This window comes from Halichoerus grypus, chromosome 4 (genome assembly GCF_964656455.1).
Source record: "Halichoerus grypus chromosome 4, mHalGry1.hap1.1, whole genome shotgun sequence".
Taxonomy (NCBI): Eukaryota; Metazoa; Chordata; class Mammalia; order Carnivora; family Phocidae; genus Halichoerus; species Halichoerus grypus.
Genome location: NC_135715.1, coordinates 71,314,254 through 71,330,821, shown reverse-complemented (window position 1 = coordinate 71,330,821; position 16,568 = coordinate 71,314,254). Strand labels below are relative to the sequence as shown.

The 16,568-nt window shown below is 51.5% G+C and overlaps 1 protein-coding gene across 12 annotated transcripts in view; it reads left to right on the top strand.

The window, feature by feature from the left end:
• MTUS2 (microtubule associated scaffold protein 2) overlaps positions 1-12,608 on the top strand; it is a 584,469-nt gene extending 571,861 nt beyond the window's left edge. For all 12 annotated transcript variants that reach the window (XM_078070524.1, XM_078070522.1, XM_078070516.1 and 9 more), the window contains 4 exons: positions 2,842-2,940; positions 4,467-4,586; positions 7,314-7,411; positions 11,790-12,608. In XM_078070524.1, the coding sequence (XP_077926650.1) occupies positions 2,842-2,940; positions 4,467-4,586; positions 7,314-7,411; positions 11,790-12,003 (531 nt within the window). In that variant the 3' untranslated portion in view covers positions 12,004-12,608. The remainder of the gene's footprint in view (positions 1-2,841; positions 2,941-4,466; positions 4,587-7,313; positions 7,412-11,789) is intronic.
• The last annotated feature ends 3,960 nt before the right edge of the window (positions 12,609-16,568 follow it).

Below are 16,568 nucleotides of genomic sequence, written 5' to 3'. Positions count from 1 at the left end.
AGAACCTTCTTTGCCTTCCACTGCCAACCTGCAGAAAACGTGGGTCTCAGAGGCCAAGGAGCTGCCTGGCTTCCTTCTGACCTCGGGAAGAATGACGGGTCTCCCCAATCACGTGCATCTCCCTCCTGCCCTCTAGAGACCCAGGCCACCCCCAGCCTCAGGGTGGAGCCGCCTGGGAAGCAAGGGTGAGGTCGGTGGCCCTGCTTCCATTCCCGACTAAGGCTGCCTCAATCATAACAAGATTCTTTGTTAAATATTAGGAATACTCACTGGAAATTGTGAAAGGTGAGGACTAAAACTGTAATACAAAGGTGAAATTTTTGCTTCTTTGATGGTGTCCTTTCTCTGGCAGTGTTCATTGTACAGAGCCTGCCCGCCACGAAACGAATCCAGGATTTTGGAGACAGCCAGTGTCACCACTATGGAATGTACTATTCGGAAGTTTTAAAATGGGCAACCACCTGCTGTGAGCCAGCCCCTCCCACCCCCACCCCCCGCCCCGATCCATCGGTCCCTCGACGTCCCTGCAGAATGCTTGTGCAGTCCTCATGTGGCTTAGCCTCAGCACATTAACCCCAAACTGCCCTCGAGTGCCCCCCATCCCACACCATCAGATGCACTCCCCCTCAGGAACACAAACCAGGACCATACCGTGATGTAACAAAAACCCCTTCCGGTCCAAAACCAAAAGAAGTGAGAGTTTTATTTCATATATGAGTCTTCACTTTGCCACTAACATTAAACTGACATGAATTGTACATAGTTTAGTTGTAACTCTCCGTGGTCAGAATTCATTGGGGCTGGAGATTATTTGGTACAAAGGGGATGGAATTGCTTAAGCCGAACTTTCTGGGCTACTGGGTAGCTAGAGAAACAGGTCTGGGGACAAGAGAGAGATGTGAGCTTTGAGTTTAAATCCCCAGTGTACCTCCTCTTACTAGCTTTGAAGTCATGGACAGTTACATAAGCTCTGTAAACTTTACTTTACTCATCTGTAAAATGGGGGCGACTGAGAATACCTTCCCCAAGGTGTGAGCAGATTAAGGGAAATAATGGATGTAAAGCGCATAGCACTAGGTTGGCTCATGGTAGATGCTGATAAGTAGCGGCTGTGGGCTATGATAATAGTTTCAAGCACTGTTAACACTTACCACCACTTTTGTCACGCCATTGGTTAATTCCTGAGTGGCCCGTGCTGTGCCGGATCACCAGCTGGGCTTTTCTGCCTCTCAGCTTGACTCAAAGGAGCCAACCCAAGTTGAAAAACAGTCTGTTCTGTCTGATTGCTGTGGCACGGTTGTGTGCCTATGGATCTGTTTCGAGTAATGGTGAATAAGGCAGAAAAAGAACAGTTTGACATTTTAGATCCATCCCAGGTGGTATTTGCCTGATACATCTTCCATTGTTTTGCTTTTCAATGGAGGAGGAGAGACTTGAAAGAAATGCCTCCTCTGACAGCGAGGACGAGTTTGGCATAGGCGCCACGTAGCAGTACAGGCTTTCGTGTAGTCACGTTCTAGAAGGAGACTGCACCGCACAGCGACTGTGCTGGACCCCGGCCGGGGTCGCCCTGGGCTGGGATTTACATTCCCCGGCTCCTGTGCGTGCCAACTCTACCGCCCTAACGCACCAGCACTTGCATTTAATGGCACTGGGGGGGGGCTTTTTTTTTTTTTCCTTAAAAATGAAATTGGAATTAACCGGAAACAAAAAAAAAAAAAAAAAAAAGAGGAAAAGGAACCTGCCAAAGATGGTTTGCAAACCAGGGTCCTCTGGCGAGATGGAGAAAGCGGCCAAGCCAGCACTTCTACATGACAGTGTCCTTATGTGGGATTACATAATTTACAACACCTCGCTCTTAATACGAGGGAGAAGAGTTCCTGGGGAGACCCTAGTCCCTTCATTTTAATGTCACTGAAATGGTGTCACGGGGCGGAGAACTTTGGGATACTCTGCGCGAATGAGGCACCGTCTCTCACTGTGCTTGAGCATCGAGAGAAAGCCACTGCCCGGCGTCCTTCGCTCGCCTGCAGTGATCAGGCATTGCTGGGGTTGCAAGGGAGGTTGGGGGCAGTTGCACCTGCCCTGGCAGCCAGGGAAGGGGCAGGAAATGGTTCCTCCTCGGACATACCATCATCTTCTCAGCCTGCACACAGAGAGCTGCTGTAGCAGCAGCACTGGTCTAGCTGGGCAGAGGGTCTACACGGGAGAAAAGACTCAGCTCCCATGGCAGCTCATGCCAGGGACATGCAGTCCAGCCTTGAGGCCCGGAAAGGCCGAGGGGAGGCCAGAAGTGAGCGGAGAAGGCGAGGGAGCTGGCCAGTGGAGCAGTGCTTGTGGGAGAGCCGGATGTAAGGTGTTGGGGAGGGGGTGGGTTGTGCAGTGAGAACTGAGCTGGGAGACAAGAGAGGCTGATCAGGAGCTACGTCAACACTGTGTAAAGTATGCACTTCATCTTGATGCCAGTGGGGTTTTACATGGAGGGGGTGACGGGTTCAGGTTTGCACTTTAGGAGGCTCCCCCTGACTCCAGCGTGAAGGCAGAGGAGTTATAACCCAGGTCCAGGAAAGACCAGCAGCGGGGCTAAACTTCAGGTAGAGGGAGAGGGACCAAGAGAGTTCGTGGACTCCGGGGACATTAAGCAGGTGGAATTGGTAGGACTTGATCCTTGGCCTCAAAATTAGTGTGTTTGGTGGTAGAAGGAGGGGTCTCAGACAGAGAGGGAAGTCAAGGATGGTTCGATGGTTTATAAATGAGGACAGTTCTTTGAGATGGATATATTGTTCTTCCTAAAGTCGTGTCTGCAGTGGAACGAGCTGGGCTTCTTGTCATTCTTTGCAGGACCAGGTGGACACGCTGACCTTCCAGAGCCAGTGTCTGCGGGACCGAGCCAGACGCTTTGAGGAGGCTCTGCGGAAGAACACCGAAGAGCAGCTGGAGGTAGTCCTGCTCCCCAGGCCCGGCGGCCCCACCAGGGCCTCACCCTGGGAGTCACCTCAGGGGTACCTCAGGACCTCTGTGTGGATCCGCTGCCGCCGTGATGGCTAGCCAGGACATGTCCCTGTCAGCACCTCTCTCCTGACACACAGGACAGCTGTGGGTTTCTCCAGCGACATGTTATCAGTGCCAGTGGCCCACTGCCCCCCCACCAGCCACTGTCCCTGAGCTCTCCACCCCGGCCAGGACCTGCCCTTCCACTCCGTTCTCCCCCGGCTTCGGTTAGGCTGGCATGGGAGGCACCCCTCAGTGCCTGCCTTAGTAGGGTGAGGGCAGTGTTTTCCAGAAAAGCAGGCAAAATTCCTTCCCACTGATAGAGGGTCGCCAGATAAAATATAGGACACCCAGTTCCATTTGAATTCTAAATAAGTGAATTTTTTAGTGTAAGTATATCCCATGTAATACTTATACTTAAAAGGTGGTTTATCTGGAATTCTTAACTCAATGTCCTATATTTTGTTGTTGTTGTTGTTACATCTGGCAACCTTACTGTAGAATTTCTTTTTCTAAAGTGCCTTCTATGTGCTTTTTAAACCACTTTGCTCATTTCCCATGCAAGGATGGCCCCCCACCCCAACTCTGCATGGGCACAGGGGAGACCTGTAAATCCCAACTTGTCTGTTGAATCAAGTAGTCTGGGTCAATGTTAAAAGCCAGTGTTGAATTTACTCTTTTTACCCCATGAGCTCCCTTTTGGGGATGGGCTGGTCGCTTCCAGCCGTCCCAGCATCCAGAATTTTCAGTGGATGGTGGCCTTACCTCCCTTGTTCCCCAGGGAGCTGGATTTCTCATAGCATTTCCCGTGGGAAATCCGTGAGCATTCATCTTTTTTTTTTCCTTTCTTTTTTTTTTAAATTTTTTATTGTTATGTTAATCACCATACATTACATCATTAGTTTTTGATGTAGTGTTCCATGATTCATTGTTTGTGCATAACACCCAGTGCTCCATGCAGAACATGCCCCCCTTAATACCCATCACCAGGCTAACCCATCCTCCCACCCCCCTCCCCTCTAGAACCCTCAGTTTGTTTTTCAGAGTCCATCGTCTCTCATGGTTCGCCTCCCCCTCCGATTTCCCCCCCTTCATTCTTCACCTCCTGCTATCTTCTTCTTTTTTTTTTTCTTAACATATATTGCATTATTTGTTTCAGAGGTACAGATCTGAGATTCAACAGTCTTGCACCATTCACAGCGTTTACCAGAGCACATACCCTCCCCAGTGTCTATCACCCAGTCACCCCATCCCTCCCACCCCAGCCCCCACTCTAGCAACCCTCAGTTTGTTTCCTGAGGTTAAGAGAGCATTCATCTTTTATCAGGGAAGGCTGTGAGTGGGCTCACACGAGCTCCGGTAGCTCTGGGGAAGCTTGGTACAGAAGGCTAGATTTAGCTGAGTTCACGGCACTGGCGAATACCGAGCTTTTGCTGGGGCCCCTGGTAAATAGCTCTTACTCTCCGCCGTTGTAGATTGCATTGGCCCCCTATCAGCACTTGGAAGAAGACATGAAGAGTCTGAAGCAGGTGTTAGAGATGAAGAATCAGCAAATACACCAGCAGGAAAAGAAGATTATTGAGCTGGAAAAACTGGTGAGTCGGCCTGCCCCATTGGGAGAGCCCCAGTAAGCTGAAGGATATACCTTACTGTCATCACGGGCGTCTTCATTCACTGCATCCGGAGGGTGCGCCCTTCCCTGTCCATTGCTTACACCTGAGCAGGAAATGCCATAGCTGAGTCTCGAGACCTTTCTTAGGGAGCCAGGAATTCTGATAAGGAATCCGAGGTGGCAAGCCCTCCTGACTGCCTGCCCCCATCCCCCATCCATCACTCCTCCCCTGGGGGACTGCTGCTTCCTCCCTCCTCCCTGCGGGGCATGGGTGCTGAGCCAGCATCCGGGGAGCATCACTGAGGTGTGTGGCACTGCGCAGAGCACTTCACGTGTTTGTTCTTTAACCCCCGACAGCAATCCACCGGAGCAGGTACCGGTCAGAGGCTCCTTTCATAGATTCAGGTGCAGATGGAGGCCTGGGCAGAGAGCGTAGCTCGCCCAGAGCCCGCTGATTAGTGGATGGGACTCCAGGCCCAGGGCTCCTGGTGCCTGCTCTCATAACCCGCTCTCATAACCTCCCTCCCCTTCAACCTGGCTTCCCTTCAACCCGGCTTCCCCAGAACTAGCAAAGGTGCCCTTTGGGGAAACAGAGCACCCCCGAGCTCACTCCCCTCCCCTGCAGGCACAAGGGTCCTGCAAGGGCTGGAGCAGGAGACAGTCGTCCCGAGTTGCTAGCAGAGCAGTGTGCTTCCAAGGAGACACCATCTCAGTGGGGAGGCTGATGTAAGGGTCCCAGATAGACTTTCTTGCTTTTTTACGGTTATATTTAAAATAAATGTTGATGCTATAAAAAGCAAAGACATGCATTATAAGAAATTATAAGATAAACAAAAACAAGAAAATTAGAAGATATTTCCAAGTGCTGTTAGCACTTCCCAGAGCTTTTCCTCGGTACCGTGGACGTGCCCCACACACGGAGACCTTAGTGTCCTGCTTTCTTCCAGCCAGCGGCTCTTTAACTTGTCATCTCAGTAACTGATCATCTCATCTACCTTGTAAAGTTCCCTGCCTGTGTCTGAAATATCCCTTGAAGCTGGTTTTCCCAAGCCAGGAGCCGGTCTAGATGCACCTGTTGTATTCGGTTGTCATGTCCTCTCTTTATCTAGCACCTCTGCTCCCTGCGGACGTCTCATACTGCAGGTGCTCATCAGGTGGGATGGGGGCAGACTGCAGTGTGACTGTTGGTAAGCAGCATCCTGGGCCATGGTGACCATGGGGCACCTCCCAGCAAGGTCAGAGCCCTGCCATGCAGCCCAGCCCACATAAGGACTGACAACCGTCTTCCTCCAGGCTGGGCCATCTGCATTCAGTTGTCTGGTCACCCACAAACTTTATTTGGCTGTTTTTAGCCATGTTCCAGGCATTCTGCAGCCACGCATGACTTCTCCTTTCAGAAACCTTTCTACGCATAAAGAAAGAACTGATGTAATCACTTCCCATTTCCTGGGAGCAAAGATGTAGGTTGTAGGGTAGTTTGTGGAACAGAGCTCAGCCCTTTGGCTCTGACTCCTAGTCCTAGTCATGGAAGGGCGACAGTTATCCTCAAAGATTAACAACCCAGCAGTGAATTTGTCATTTTCTCTTCAAAAAATAATTTATTTCTGAATTTATCTTAGAATGGAACTGTACTTCTGCAAGGCCCTACGGGACACACGGACAGAGGAAAAGGCATAAATTGTGGGGGAATAACAACCATGGAAAATATTGTTTTCGGATCATGTACCAAGCCCGTCTCAGGCTTTGGGTTCCTGGCTGCCCATACCCTCAGAAGGAAAAAAATGTGTCCACATTACTTCTATTTCTATCCCTCCGTTAATTCAGAACGTCATACTGTGCATGCATGCTGGGGCCCGGAATGCCAATGCAGCGCAGCTGACCATCAGGAAGAACCAGGGGACCCATCAGCCAAACTAGGTCCTGGTGGTGTTCCCTTATCTCTGACAGCTTATCTCTGACTGCAGGGACACACACTGTAAGAAATGTATTCGTGGGGCGCATGGATGGCTCAGTTGGTTAAGTGTCTGCCTTCAGCTCAGGTCATGATCCCGGGGTCCTGGGATCGAGTCCTGATCAAGCCTGCTTCTCCCTCTGCCTCTGCCCCTCCCCTGGCTTATGCTCTCTCTCTCTCTCTCTCTCAAATAAATAAATAAAATCTTTAAAAAAAAGTATTCTACACAGGAACCTGATGTATATACACACAAACACACATATAATACATGGAAAAACATTTATATCTAAAATATGAATAACAATATACTTTTACTATATACAGTGCACTCTGGTATTTTCTGTTCTGTTTCATTTTGTTTAAAAAAGAAATGCTACCTACATCTCTCTAACTTGATTTTACAACCCACTAATGCATTGCAAACTGCAGTTTGCAAAGCACTGTTCTTTTTTTTTTTAAGATTTTTATTTATTTATTTGAGAGAAAGAGCACGAGTGTGTGAGTGGGGGAGGGGCAGAGGGGGACGTGCAAGCAGACTCTGCAACGAGCGTGCGGAGCCTGACACGGGGCTCCATCTCAGGACCCTGGGATCATGGCCTGAGCCAAAATCGAGAATTGGACACCCAACCCAGTGAGCCACCCAGGTGCCCCGCAAAGCACTGTTTTTGATGATCCTTCAAAGCCCAGAAGCCAAGGGCTCTGGTCTTCTACCTTTGTCATGGCCTTGCTGAGAACCTCTTAACCCTGCGTCCTTTGTAGGCGGAAAAGAACATTGTCCTAGAAGAAAAGATCCAAGTTCTCCAGCAGCAGAATGAAGACCTCAAAGCAAGGATTGACCAGAACACCGTTGTCACAAGGTAGGTGGGCCTGGGTGTCTAAGCTTAACAAGGCACGTGTCACCTACAAAGTGGCTTTGCTCTTGAGCTCGTTGGAGGGCTCTGTTTTTGTTCCAGCATCCACTTTATCTCATTCCTCTGAGCTGTGAGGCTTCCTCACAGGCTCTTGGCATGTCGCATAGGGAAAGAAGAATAAAACATGCCGTGGGGACCACAGAGCCTGTCTGCTGGCTCTGCATATCAGTGGTCCCCCCTTGGGGGAAATGAGTGAAACTGGCAGAAGTGCAAAGCAGAGGTCTCCAGTACAGCTGGGAGATGGAGGGGGTTATTTCTGGGGAGTTTGGAGAGGGCCACCTGCTGAGTATTCCCAGGCGAAAGAGAAAAACCACATGAGTGCCATTAGCTCCCCAGTGCAGAGCCGGGTAGGGCCCTCTGCTGCTGAGCTGTGGTCCTGGGCCAGCCTGGCCGTGGCAGTGAGAAAGGTGCGGGGTGACCAAGCCAGTGAAGCCGCACAGCCGAATGCAGCTGCTCTGAGTAACACCGTTCCCATCTCTGTACCCTGCTCTGTGATGCTCCAACCTTCAAAGAAGGATGCAGTGGTCCTCCGCTCTGCTATCAGAGTGGAGTAAAGCAGGGTTTGGGCTGGATCAGCCAGCTGGAGCTTACAGGCGGGCCTCGGAGCTACTATGGTTTCGGTTCCAGACCACCGCAATAAAGCAAGTGTCGCAGTGAAGCAATCCAATGAATTTTGCCCAAATGAATGGTTTCCCAGTACATCTAAAAGTCACATTTACACTATCCTATAGTCTACTTAGTGTGAAATACCATTATGTCTAAAAAAGCAATGTACATACCTTAATTTAAAAATACTTTATTGCTAGGGGTGCCTGGGTAGCTCAGCCGGTTAAGCATCTGCCTTCGGCTCAGGTCATGACCCCAGGGTCCTGGGATCGAGTCCTGCATCAGGCTCCTTGCTCAGCACGGAGCCCACTTCTCCCTCTGCTTGCTGCTCTCCCTGCTTGTGCTTTCCCTCTCTCTCTCTCTGACAAATAAATAAAATCTTTAAAAAAGTAAAAATACTTTATTGCTGAAAAATGCAAACCATCATCTAAACTTTCAGCGAGTCGTAATCTTTTTGCCGGTGGAGGGTCTTGGCTCACTGTCGATGGCTGCTGACTGATCAGATTGGGGGTTGCTGAAGGCTGGAGAGGTCTGTGCCAGTTTCTTAAAACAACAATGAAATTTGCTACATCGATCGACTCTTCCTTTCATGAATGATTTCTCTGTAGTGTGTGATGCTGTTTGATAGCATTTCATCCACAGTCGAACTTCTTTCAAAACTGGAGTCAGTCCTCTCAAACCCTGCTGCTGCTTTGTCAGCTAAGTTGATGTCATATTCTAAATCCTTTGTGGTCATTTCAGTAGTCTTCATGGTGTCTTCACCAGCAGAATCCATCTCAAGAATCCACTTTCTTGGCTCATCCACGAGAAGCAGCTCCTCAACCGTTCAAGTTTGATCATGAGATTGCAGCAATGCGGTCCCATCTTCAGGCCCCACTTCTATGTCCAGTTCTCTTGCTGTTTCCACCACCTCTGCAGTGACTGCCCCCACTGATGTCCTGAACCCCTCCAAGTCCTCCGTGTGGGTGGGAACCAACCTCTCCCAAACTCCTGTGAATGTGGAGATTTTGACCTCTTCCCATGAATTATGAATGTTCTTAATGGCATCTAGAGTGGTGAATTCTTTCCAGAAGGTTTTCAATTGTCCAGCTCCATCAGAGGAATCACTCTCTATGGCGGCTATAGGCTTACAAAATGTGTTTCTTAGAGAATAAGACTTGGAAGTCAAGATGACTCCGTGATCCAGGGGCTGCAGAATGGATGCTCTGTCAGCAGGCATGAAAACAACATTCATCTGGTCCGTCTCCATCAGAGCTCCTGGAGGACCGGGTGCACGGTCAGTGCGCAGTAATATTTAGATAGGAATCGTTTTTCTCAGCAGCAGGTCTCAACAGTGGGCTTCCAATATTCGGTGAACCATGTTGTAAACAGACGTGCTGTCATCCGGGCTTTGTCGTTCCACGTACAGAGCACAGGTAGAGTAGGCTGAGCATCGTTCTGAAGGGCCCTAGGATTTCCGGAACGGTCAGTGAGCACTGGCTTCAACTGAGGTCACCAGCTGCGTTAGCCCCTGACAGGACAGTCAGCCTGGCCTTTGAAGCTCTGAAGCCGGGTACTGACTTCTCCTCTGGAGCTGTGAAAATCCTCGATGGCATCTTCTTCCAGTAGAAGGCTGTCTTGTCTACACTGAAAACCTGCTGTGGAGTGTAGCCACCTTCATTGCTATCGTAGCTGGACCTTCTGGAGAACTTGCTGCAGCTTCCCCACCAGCCCTCGCTGCTTCACCTTGTGCTTTCTGTTGTGGAGCTGGCTTCTTTCCTTCGACCTCGTGAACCAACCTCTGCCGCTTCAGACTTTCCTTCTGCAGCCTCCTCACCTCTCTCAGCCCTCACAGAATTACAGAGAGCTAGCTAGGGCCTTGTTCTGGATTAGGCTTTGGCTTAAGGGAATGCTGGGGCTGGTTTGCTCTTCTCTCCAGAACACTCGAACTTTCTCCACCTCAGCACTAAGGCTGTTTCTCTTTCTTATTATTCATGTGTTCACTGGAGCGGCACTTTTAATGTCCTCCAAGAACCTTTCCTTCGCATTCCCAGCTTGGCTGTCAGCCTATCAAGGCTTCACCATGACTTCCTCACTGAGCTCTGGTTTAGAGTGGGAGGTGTGCAACTCTCCCTTTCATTTGAACACTTAGAGGCCACCGTAGGGTTATTCAGTGGTCTGACTTCAATATTGTTGTGTCTCAGGAAATAGGGAGACACCCAAGGAGAGGGAGAGCGATGGGGAAAGCCTGGTCGACAGAGCGGTCAGAACACACACAACATTAATTGGTTAAGTTTGCAATCTCATACGGGTGCAGGTCGTGGCACCCCAAAACAATTACAACAGCGACATCAAAGATCACTGATCACAGATCAGCATAACAAATATAATAATAATGAAAAAGTTTGAAATACTGCAAAAATTACCAAACTGTGACGCAGAGACGTGAAGTGAGCAAAGGCCGTTGGAAATGTGGCATTTGAGGGCTGCCACAAACCTTCAACTTAGAAAAAACACAATACCTGCCAAGTGCCGCCAAGTGAAGCATAATACAATGAGGCGTGCCTGCATTTCATCCAGGAGGACAGAGCCCTCTCCGTGAGACCCGCGCCTGTGCCCTGGCCCACTACTCAACTGTACTCCTTATTGGATCTGCCTGTGTCACCCTGTGATGCACACACTTGTGCACACACGCACACTCACATGCATACTTGTGCTTCCTGTCACACGTGCCCATTCGTGTGCCCGCTCCCAGACTTGCAGTCATGCTTCCTCGAATGCACGCACACTCTTGCGTGCACCCCCCTCCCAGGTCACACGCATGTACTTGCATACATTCACACACATTGCCTCCGCAACTGAACTCGGGGTCCCGCAGTTCGTTCCCACCCCAGAGGCTCACAGGAGAGACTGTGCAGGGGCAGTAGGTCCGTCACGCCCCTCCCCCAGGGGGAGCTGGAGCCTCTGCTCAACCTGAGCCACTGCACGTCCCCGGGAAATCACAAAGGCACCCTGGTCCAAAGAGCAAGTCCAGGCTTTATCCAAGTGAGCTGGCTTCCTGGGCTAGGTCCATCCAGCTACAAAATGCAACAAGGCGAGCAACTCACACTTCCTGACAGACGGCACAGGATGCCTTGATTCATTTTTCATTTAGCATCCCTTCTCAACAAACATTAACCGAGCATCTGTTATGTGCCAGACACCAGGCTGGATGCTGAGGATTCAAAGAAGGCTCTGGTCCGTGTCCCCGAGGGCTCCCCGACCAGCCGGCGGGCAGATGCACAGATCAGCATTTGCAGCAGGGGAAGGCAGTTGCTACCACGGAGCCCCGAGCCAGGGGCAGGGAGGCCCGGAGGGTCCTTTGGCTGACGGCACTGTCCCTGTGCTGTCCTTAGTGTTGGTCGCCACTCTCTCTGAGCCTCCTGGGCGGCACACCCACCCCAGCTCCCCACTTCCCCCCTTTCCTCTTCTGCCTTCAGCATTTGCTCTGTCCAGTGGACAACTAGCGCCTCCCCTGACCGGGCAGAGGGACTGGGAGACGACTGGGGACGGATGTGTCCGTGGGACAAGTGGAAATCACGTTTCAGCCCATGGCTCTTGGTCACCGTGGTCCCACTTGTCCCTGTCCTCCCGCAGGCGCTCCCGCCTCCTCCCGTGCCCCAAGCCCACGGGCAGGGTGGATCTCACGTTCAGTGCCTCCCGGCAGGATTGCTGACTGTTTCTTGTTCTCCTCATGCAGACAACTGTCGGAGGAAAATGCTAATCTGCAGGAATATGTCGAGAAAGAAACCCAGGAGAAGAAGAGATTGAGCCGAACCAACGAAGAGCTGCTTTGGAAGCTCCAAACTGGGGACCCAACCAGCCCGGTTAAACTCTCCCCCACGTCCCCTGTTTACCGCGGCTCCTCCTCGGGGCCCTCCTCTCCCGCCAGAGTCAGCACAACGCCCAGATGACGCCGCACCACGCAGCCTGCGGGAGCCGTGGCTCCCGTCCACGTCCACCCGGTGGTTCCACCCGGAGGCAGTCAGGACCAGGGGCCGGCCCGCCGCTGGCCCTGCGCGCATGCTCAGTAGCTGCCTAGCTGCATCCTAAGCAAAGTCCTCTTCTGATCCTCATATAAGACTGTCCCGGTGTTGCACTTAGGAAAGTGTAAACGGTAGTGTCTGATGTGCAAACGTTTGACCGTAGGTAGAGCCGAAAGAAAGAAACTCCAACTGTTCTTGAGCAATGAACTTTCACTGCAGAATTTCAGGTTAGTTACAAGTAGCTCAGTTTTGAATATACATTGAATAATCATTGTGTACTGCACCGATATGTGTGTATATTTAGATACACGTATATACACATGCAGCGGTTCTGAATTGCATTTTTTATAACATGAAGTGCTGACATATTTTGGTGAAGGTCAGCAGTTTTCTAACTTGTGCCTAAGAATTATTGGGATATGAAAATGCATTTCTATCTAGCTTCCCAGGAATATTTCTACCCAAAATAGAAAAAGGAAAAAAAAAAAAAAAAGATACAGAGAAGAAGCGCCTTTCAACCTACCACCAAGTGGTACTCTAACACAAACACCAGCGATTTGTGAACGGTAACTGCCTTTGGAACAGTCAGCTTCTTAGTCAACATGATGTGAGGTCACTATTATTCCATTCGCAAGTTTTAATTATTAATACTCCTGTCGTGAGTGCCTAAGGGATAGCAGTGGGAAACCCTGAGGGGTTTAGCAGTTTTGCAGATGATACTCATGACAGTGAATCATCTACAGTCTTGTAAACACAAGTTTTGCTTTTTTTCCTAAGTGGCATCTTGGAATCTGTCATTAAGCTACTGCACCCTCGGGAAAATACGGAGGAGCATGACCTTCTGGAGTGAGGGTGAGGATGACCTTGGAGTTGGCCAAGACCATCCGTGCTCCGTCCTCCAGAAGGCAAATTGCTGATAGGATCTGTATTTTGACGGAGCAGAGTAGGAAAACGTCCTCTGGCAGCCCCATGTGGTGTGCTCTGATGCAATTCTCTAAATGGTCAACCCACCAAAAGATGACCCGCAGGCCCCCATTTCATAGGCAACCAACCTCCCAGCAGTTTGGTTCTATAACTCAGCCCCATCACTGTACACTGAGATGGGTCAGGGGTTCTAGCAGGGGCTTCCAGAATGCCGACTCTTCCAACCTGGGGGATCCGTTCCAAGCTGTGCTTGACCATCACATGACCTCCCACAAAAGCCAGGTGTATTTTCTGCCCGATGACCAAGCTGTCCCACAGCCACCAGCGGTCCCTTCTTAAGCCCAGGAGGTTCTTCCAGACGGAAGAGCCCTACGGAACGGCCAGCCAGCGGTCCCTGGCTCCTGGACTGGCATTTGTCTCGGAAATGGTAGACGTAGAATGTGAACGAACGCTCCCCCCGTAGTGCTGTGGAACGGTAGGAGCATGACACACACAAAAAAGACGTAGTTTTAACAGTTGATACGGTGACATTAATGATGCCTTTGTTTCCTGTTTGTGACAAAGACCCTGCACTTTCTGCCGACGGCCCCTCAGAATGGTCCTGAGCACAGGGCTGCCTCCGAGCCGGCCCGAGGCAAGCAGACTCATGCAGGGATGCTCCATGCGCCAGAGCCACGGAGCCAGGAGGAAACGGCCCGCGGAAGGGGCCGCCTTGCCCGGGGCCCTGCCTGCTCGCCACACGTGCGGCCGGCCCGAGACAGGCCTGGTCTGTGCTCCTTGTGGGAGTCAAGGTTGGGCTTGTCGGCCTCAGGGACATCTCACTTCTAGCAAACCTCCAAGGGTCTTTGCCCATCCTCGGGACATACACAGTAGATCCCCATTGAAGAAACATGTCTTTTTTCCTTTAGCGGCTCTGCATGATGTTGTGATATTGAGTTGGGCATTCCATTAGAGTAGATCATGCCACGTTGACTAAATACACAATTATTTATTCTATTAGCAGGCGCCACCTGCAAAAACGGTCGTTCGGCGGTAGCTCGGCTCCGCCCATTAGGAACCGCTTCCACAAGGACACCTGCTAAGTGCGGTTACACAGCAATACAGACGTCAGTGTTCCATTAGAATGTGCTACAGTGCGTTAGCCTATTGCAGTCAAAGTCGTAGTGATGTTAGAACTAAGTAACCCCTCACTAGGTGGACTAAAGCTTTGCCCTCACCAGCCCTGCCCTTGGGTACTTGAGCTAATTCTCACATTGCCCTGGCTTCGTTCCTTCGTCATGGACACCCACCACGTGTTGCTCCTATCCTGAAACATGGGGGATGGCAGCCGCTGTGTCCCCTTCTCACCCCCCCCCCCATTAGGACCTGGACCTCTCTCGACGTGGATGTCTCCCGGTCATCCACCCCCCGGGCTGGAGTGGTTCCCACATACCGATGCTACAGCCTCCCCACCTGCCTTGGACCCGCCAAACCTCACCAGCCTCTTCCTGGTGTTTGGGAGACATGTCTGAGCCCTGCACCCACCCTGGCCCACCACCCGCTGGATGAGGTTCTGGGGGGGGAATGGGGTGTCCAGGGACGGGAGGGGGCTGCTGGGCTGTTGGCACACTTGGTGATTATTTGAATGGGGTCACACATTATTTATCTGGCCCCTACAGTCTCTGTGTTGCATATTTGTGTTTGAAGCATATTAAAATGAACTTGAGGGACCTTCTGTGATATGCACTTGATGTACCTGTCAGCCTGGCCCTCTCAGGCTTCAGGAAATGGAGGCTGGGGATCCAAGGCAGGGAGCAGGGAGGTGGGCTAGAGTCAGTTGGAAAAGGACACAAAAGACTGAGTACGGTCCCCTCACCACTGATTTTAAATTCAGACCTGAACAGGTGTATGTTTCCACCCCAAAGAGAGCTTGGTGTGTCCTAAATCCCATCAGTTTTATCTGGATCATCACAGACCTTTCTCTCGAGTGACAATGGCCACCATCATACAGTTCCTTATCACGAGCCTTTTCCCCCAACCAGGGGGCTGGGGGACAGGGTGGGGGAACACAGGACCCTGGAGAGCTCTGTAGCTCTCCCTATAACACCCCCAAGTGCAGCCGGGACACCCATTTCTACCTGAAAGCACTTGCTCCCACCCCTCACCCGCCTCAGGTTGGCCAGGCCGATCCTGCAGTGTCCACATGGGCCTGCCCCTTCCTGGGGTCACAGGGAGCCCCCCGGGTCGGCCAGCTCCCCGTGATGGTTTTGCAGGGCATGTGGGAGTGGCAGCTACTCTAGAGAGACCCCAGCAAGCCTGCCCTCCGGGACAGCTGCCGAGCAAGAGACCTCTTGCAGGGGATAAATCAGGAGTCACTTCAGGACGTGAGAGGAACACCACAGTCCCCCTCTGAATCACCCACGCCTCCAGATCGTTGATGATGACTACTTATTGATTAATGATCTTAATCCTCGTCAACCTGTCCCAAACTGTTGTTTCTTTCGGGGGGTGTCTTGTGCCCTCCACTTCTATGACAACCACTTCCCCATTGTCCTTCCCCCTCCACATGAGGTAAACAAGGCACCCGTCAGCACCTCCACTTCACAGAAGAGCAGGTTGGTGACTCGCCCACTGGCACGTGTAGGAAAAGAGGTTAGTGCTGGCTTCCTCTGGTCTGCAGAGAACCGCGTCCCCTCCCGCAGGTAACTTGCAGCGGGCAGAGATCTTTGAAGGCAACTCAGTCACCTCCTCTGTGCCAAGGACCCTGGTACAGCCCACCACCCCATCGCATCTAGAAGGGAGTGGTGGAGGAGGTAAGCACAGGTAGAAACCTCCAAGCTGGATACTTCCCGCCTGCTACTGGAGTTGAAAGCTGGTCTCATGGCTGGTGCCGCATCATGCAACATCAATGTCCGGCCATCAAGCCACGACTCGGGGACCACACCCTGTCATTGCATCCGTGGTCCTCAAGAGTCAGAGTTCTACCCACTGGAGAGTTTGCGCCACAAAATTTAAAAAAACAAAAACACCGCCAAAGGCTAGTAGACTGACCTGGTTGTTAAGCCAAAGGGAGTTCATTCACTTAAGTTTGCTAACAGGTCGCTTCTCTTAAACTTCCTGAAACAAAAACCTGGGGTTTCTGAGCACCCAGCTCAGTTCTCCCCCCTCAGCGCGGAGGGAAGATGCGCTCAGGAGGGACAGGCTCGTTTGCCCCACTGACACATCTCCGAGTTTTACCAGTGCCAGCACCAAGCGGGGATCGGATGGTGTGCAGCTGGAAGCAGGGACCACCCTGCTGCATGTGACCAAGGGCCCTGCCTGGTGCTCTGCGCCTCTGCCCAGGGCAGCAGGCCGGGGGCACCCACTCCCAGAGCCCCGAGCAAGCCGTCCCTGCACAGCGGCTGCTGTCTGCAGAGTGCTTTCTTGTTTTAACCGCACCCAAATTAATGTGGCGGGGCCGAGTTGCGGTCCCCCCTCCCCTGCCACACTGTAGAGCGCAGGCACTCAGGAACCTCATCGTTTCAAGGAGCAAAAACTCAAAGCATCCATGGGAAAGTCCAACCTGCATAAGGTCTCTCTTCTGCAGCTCA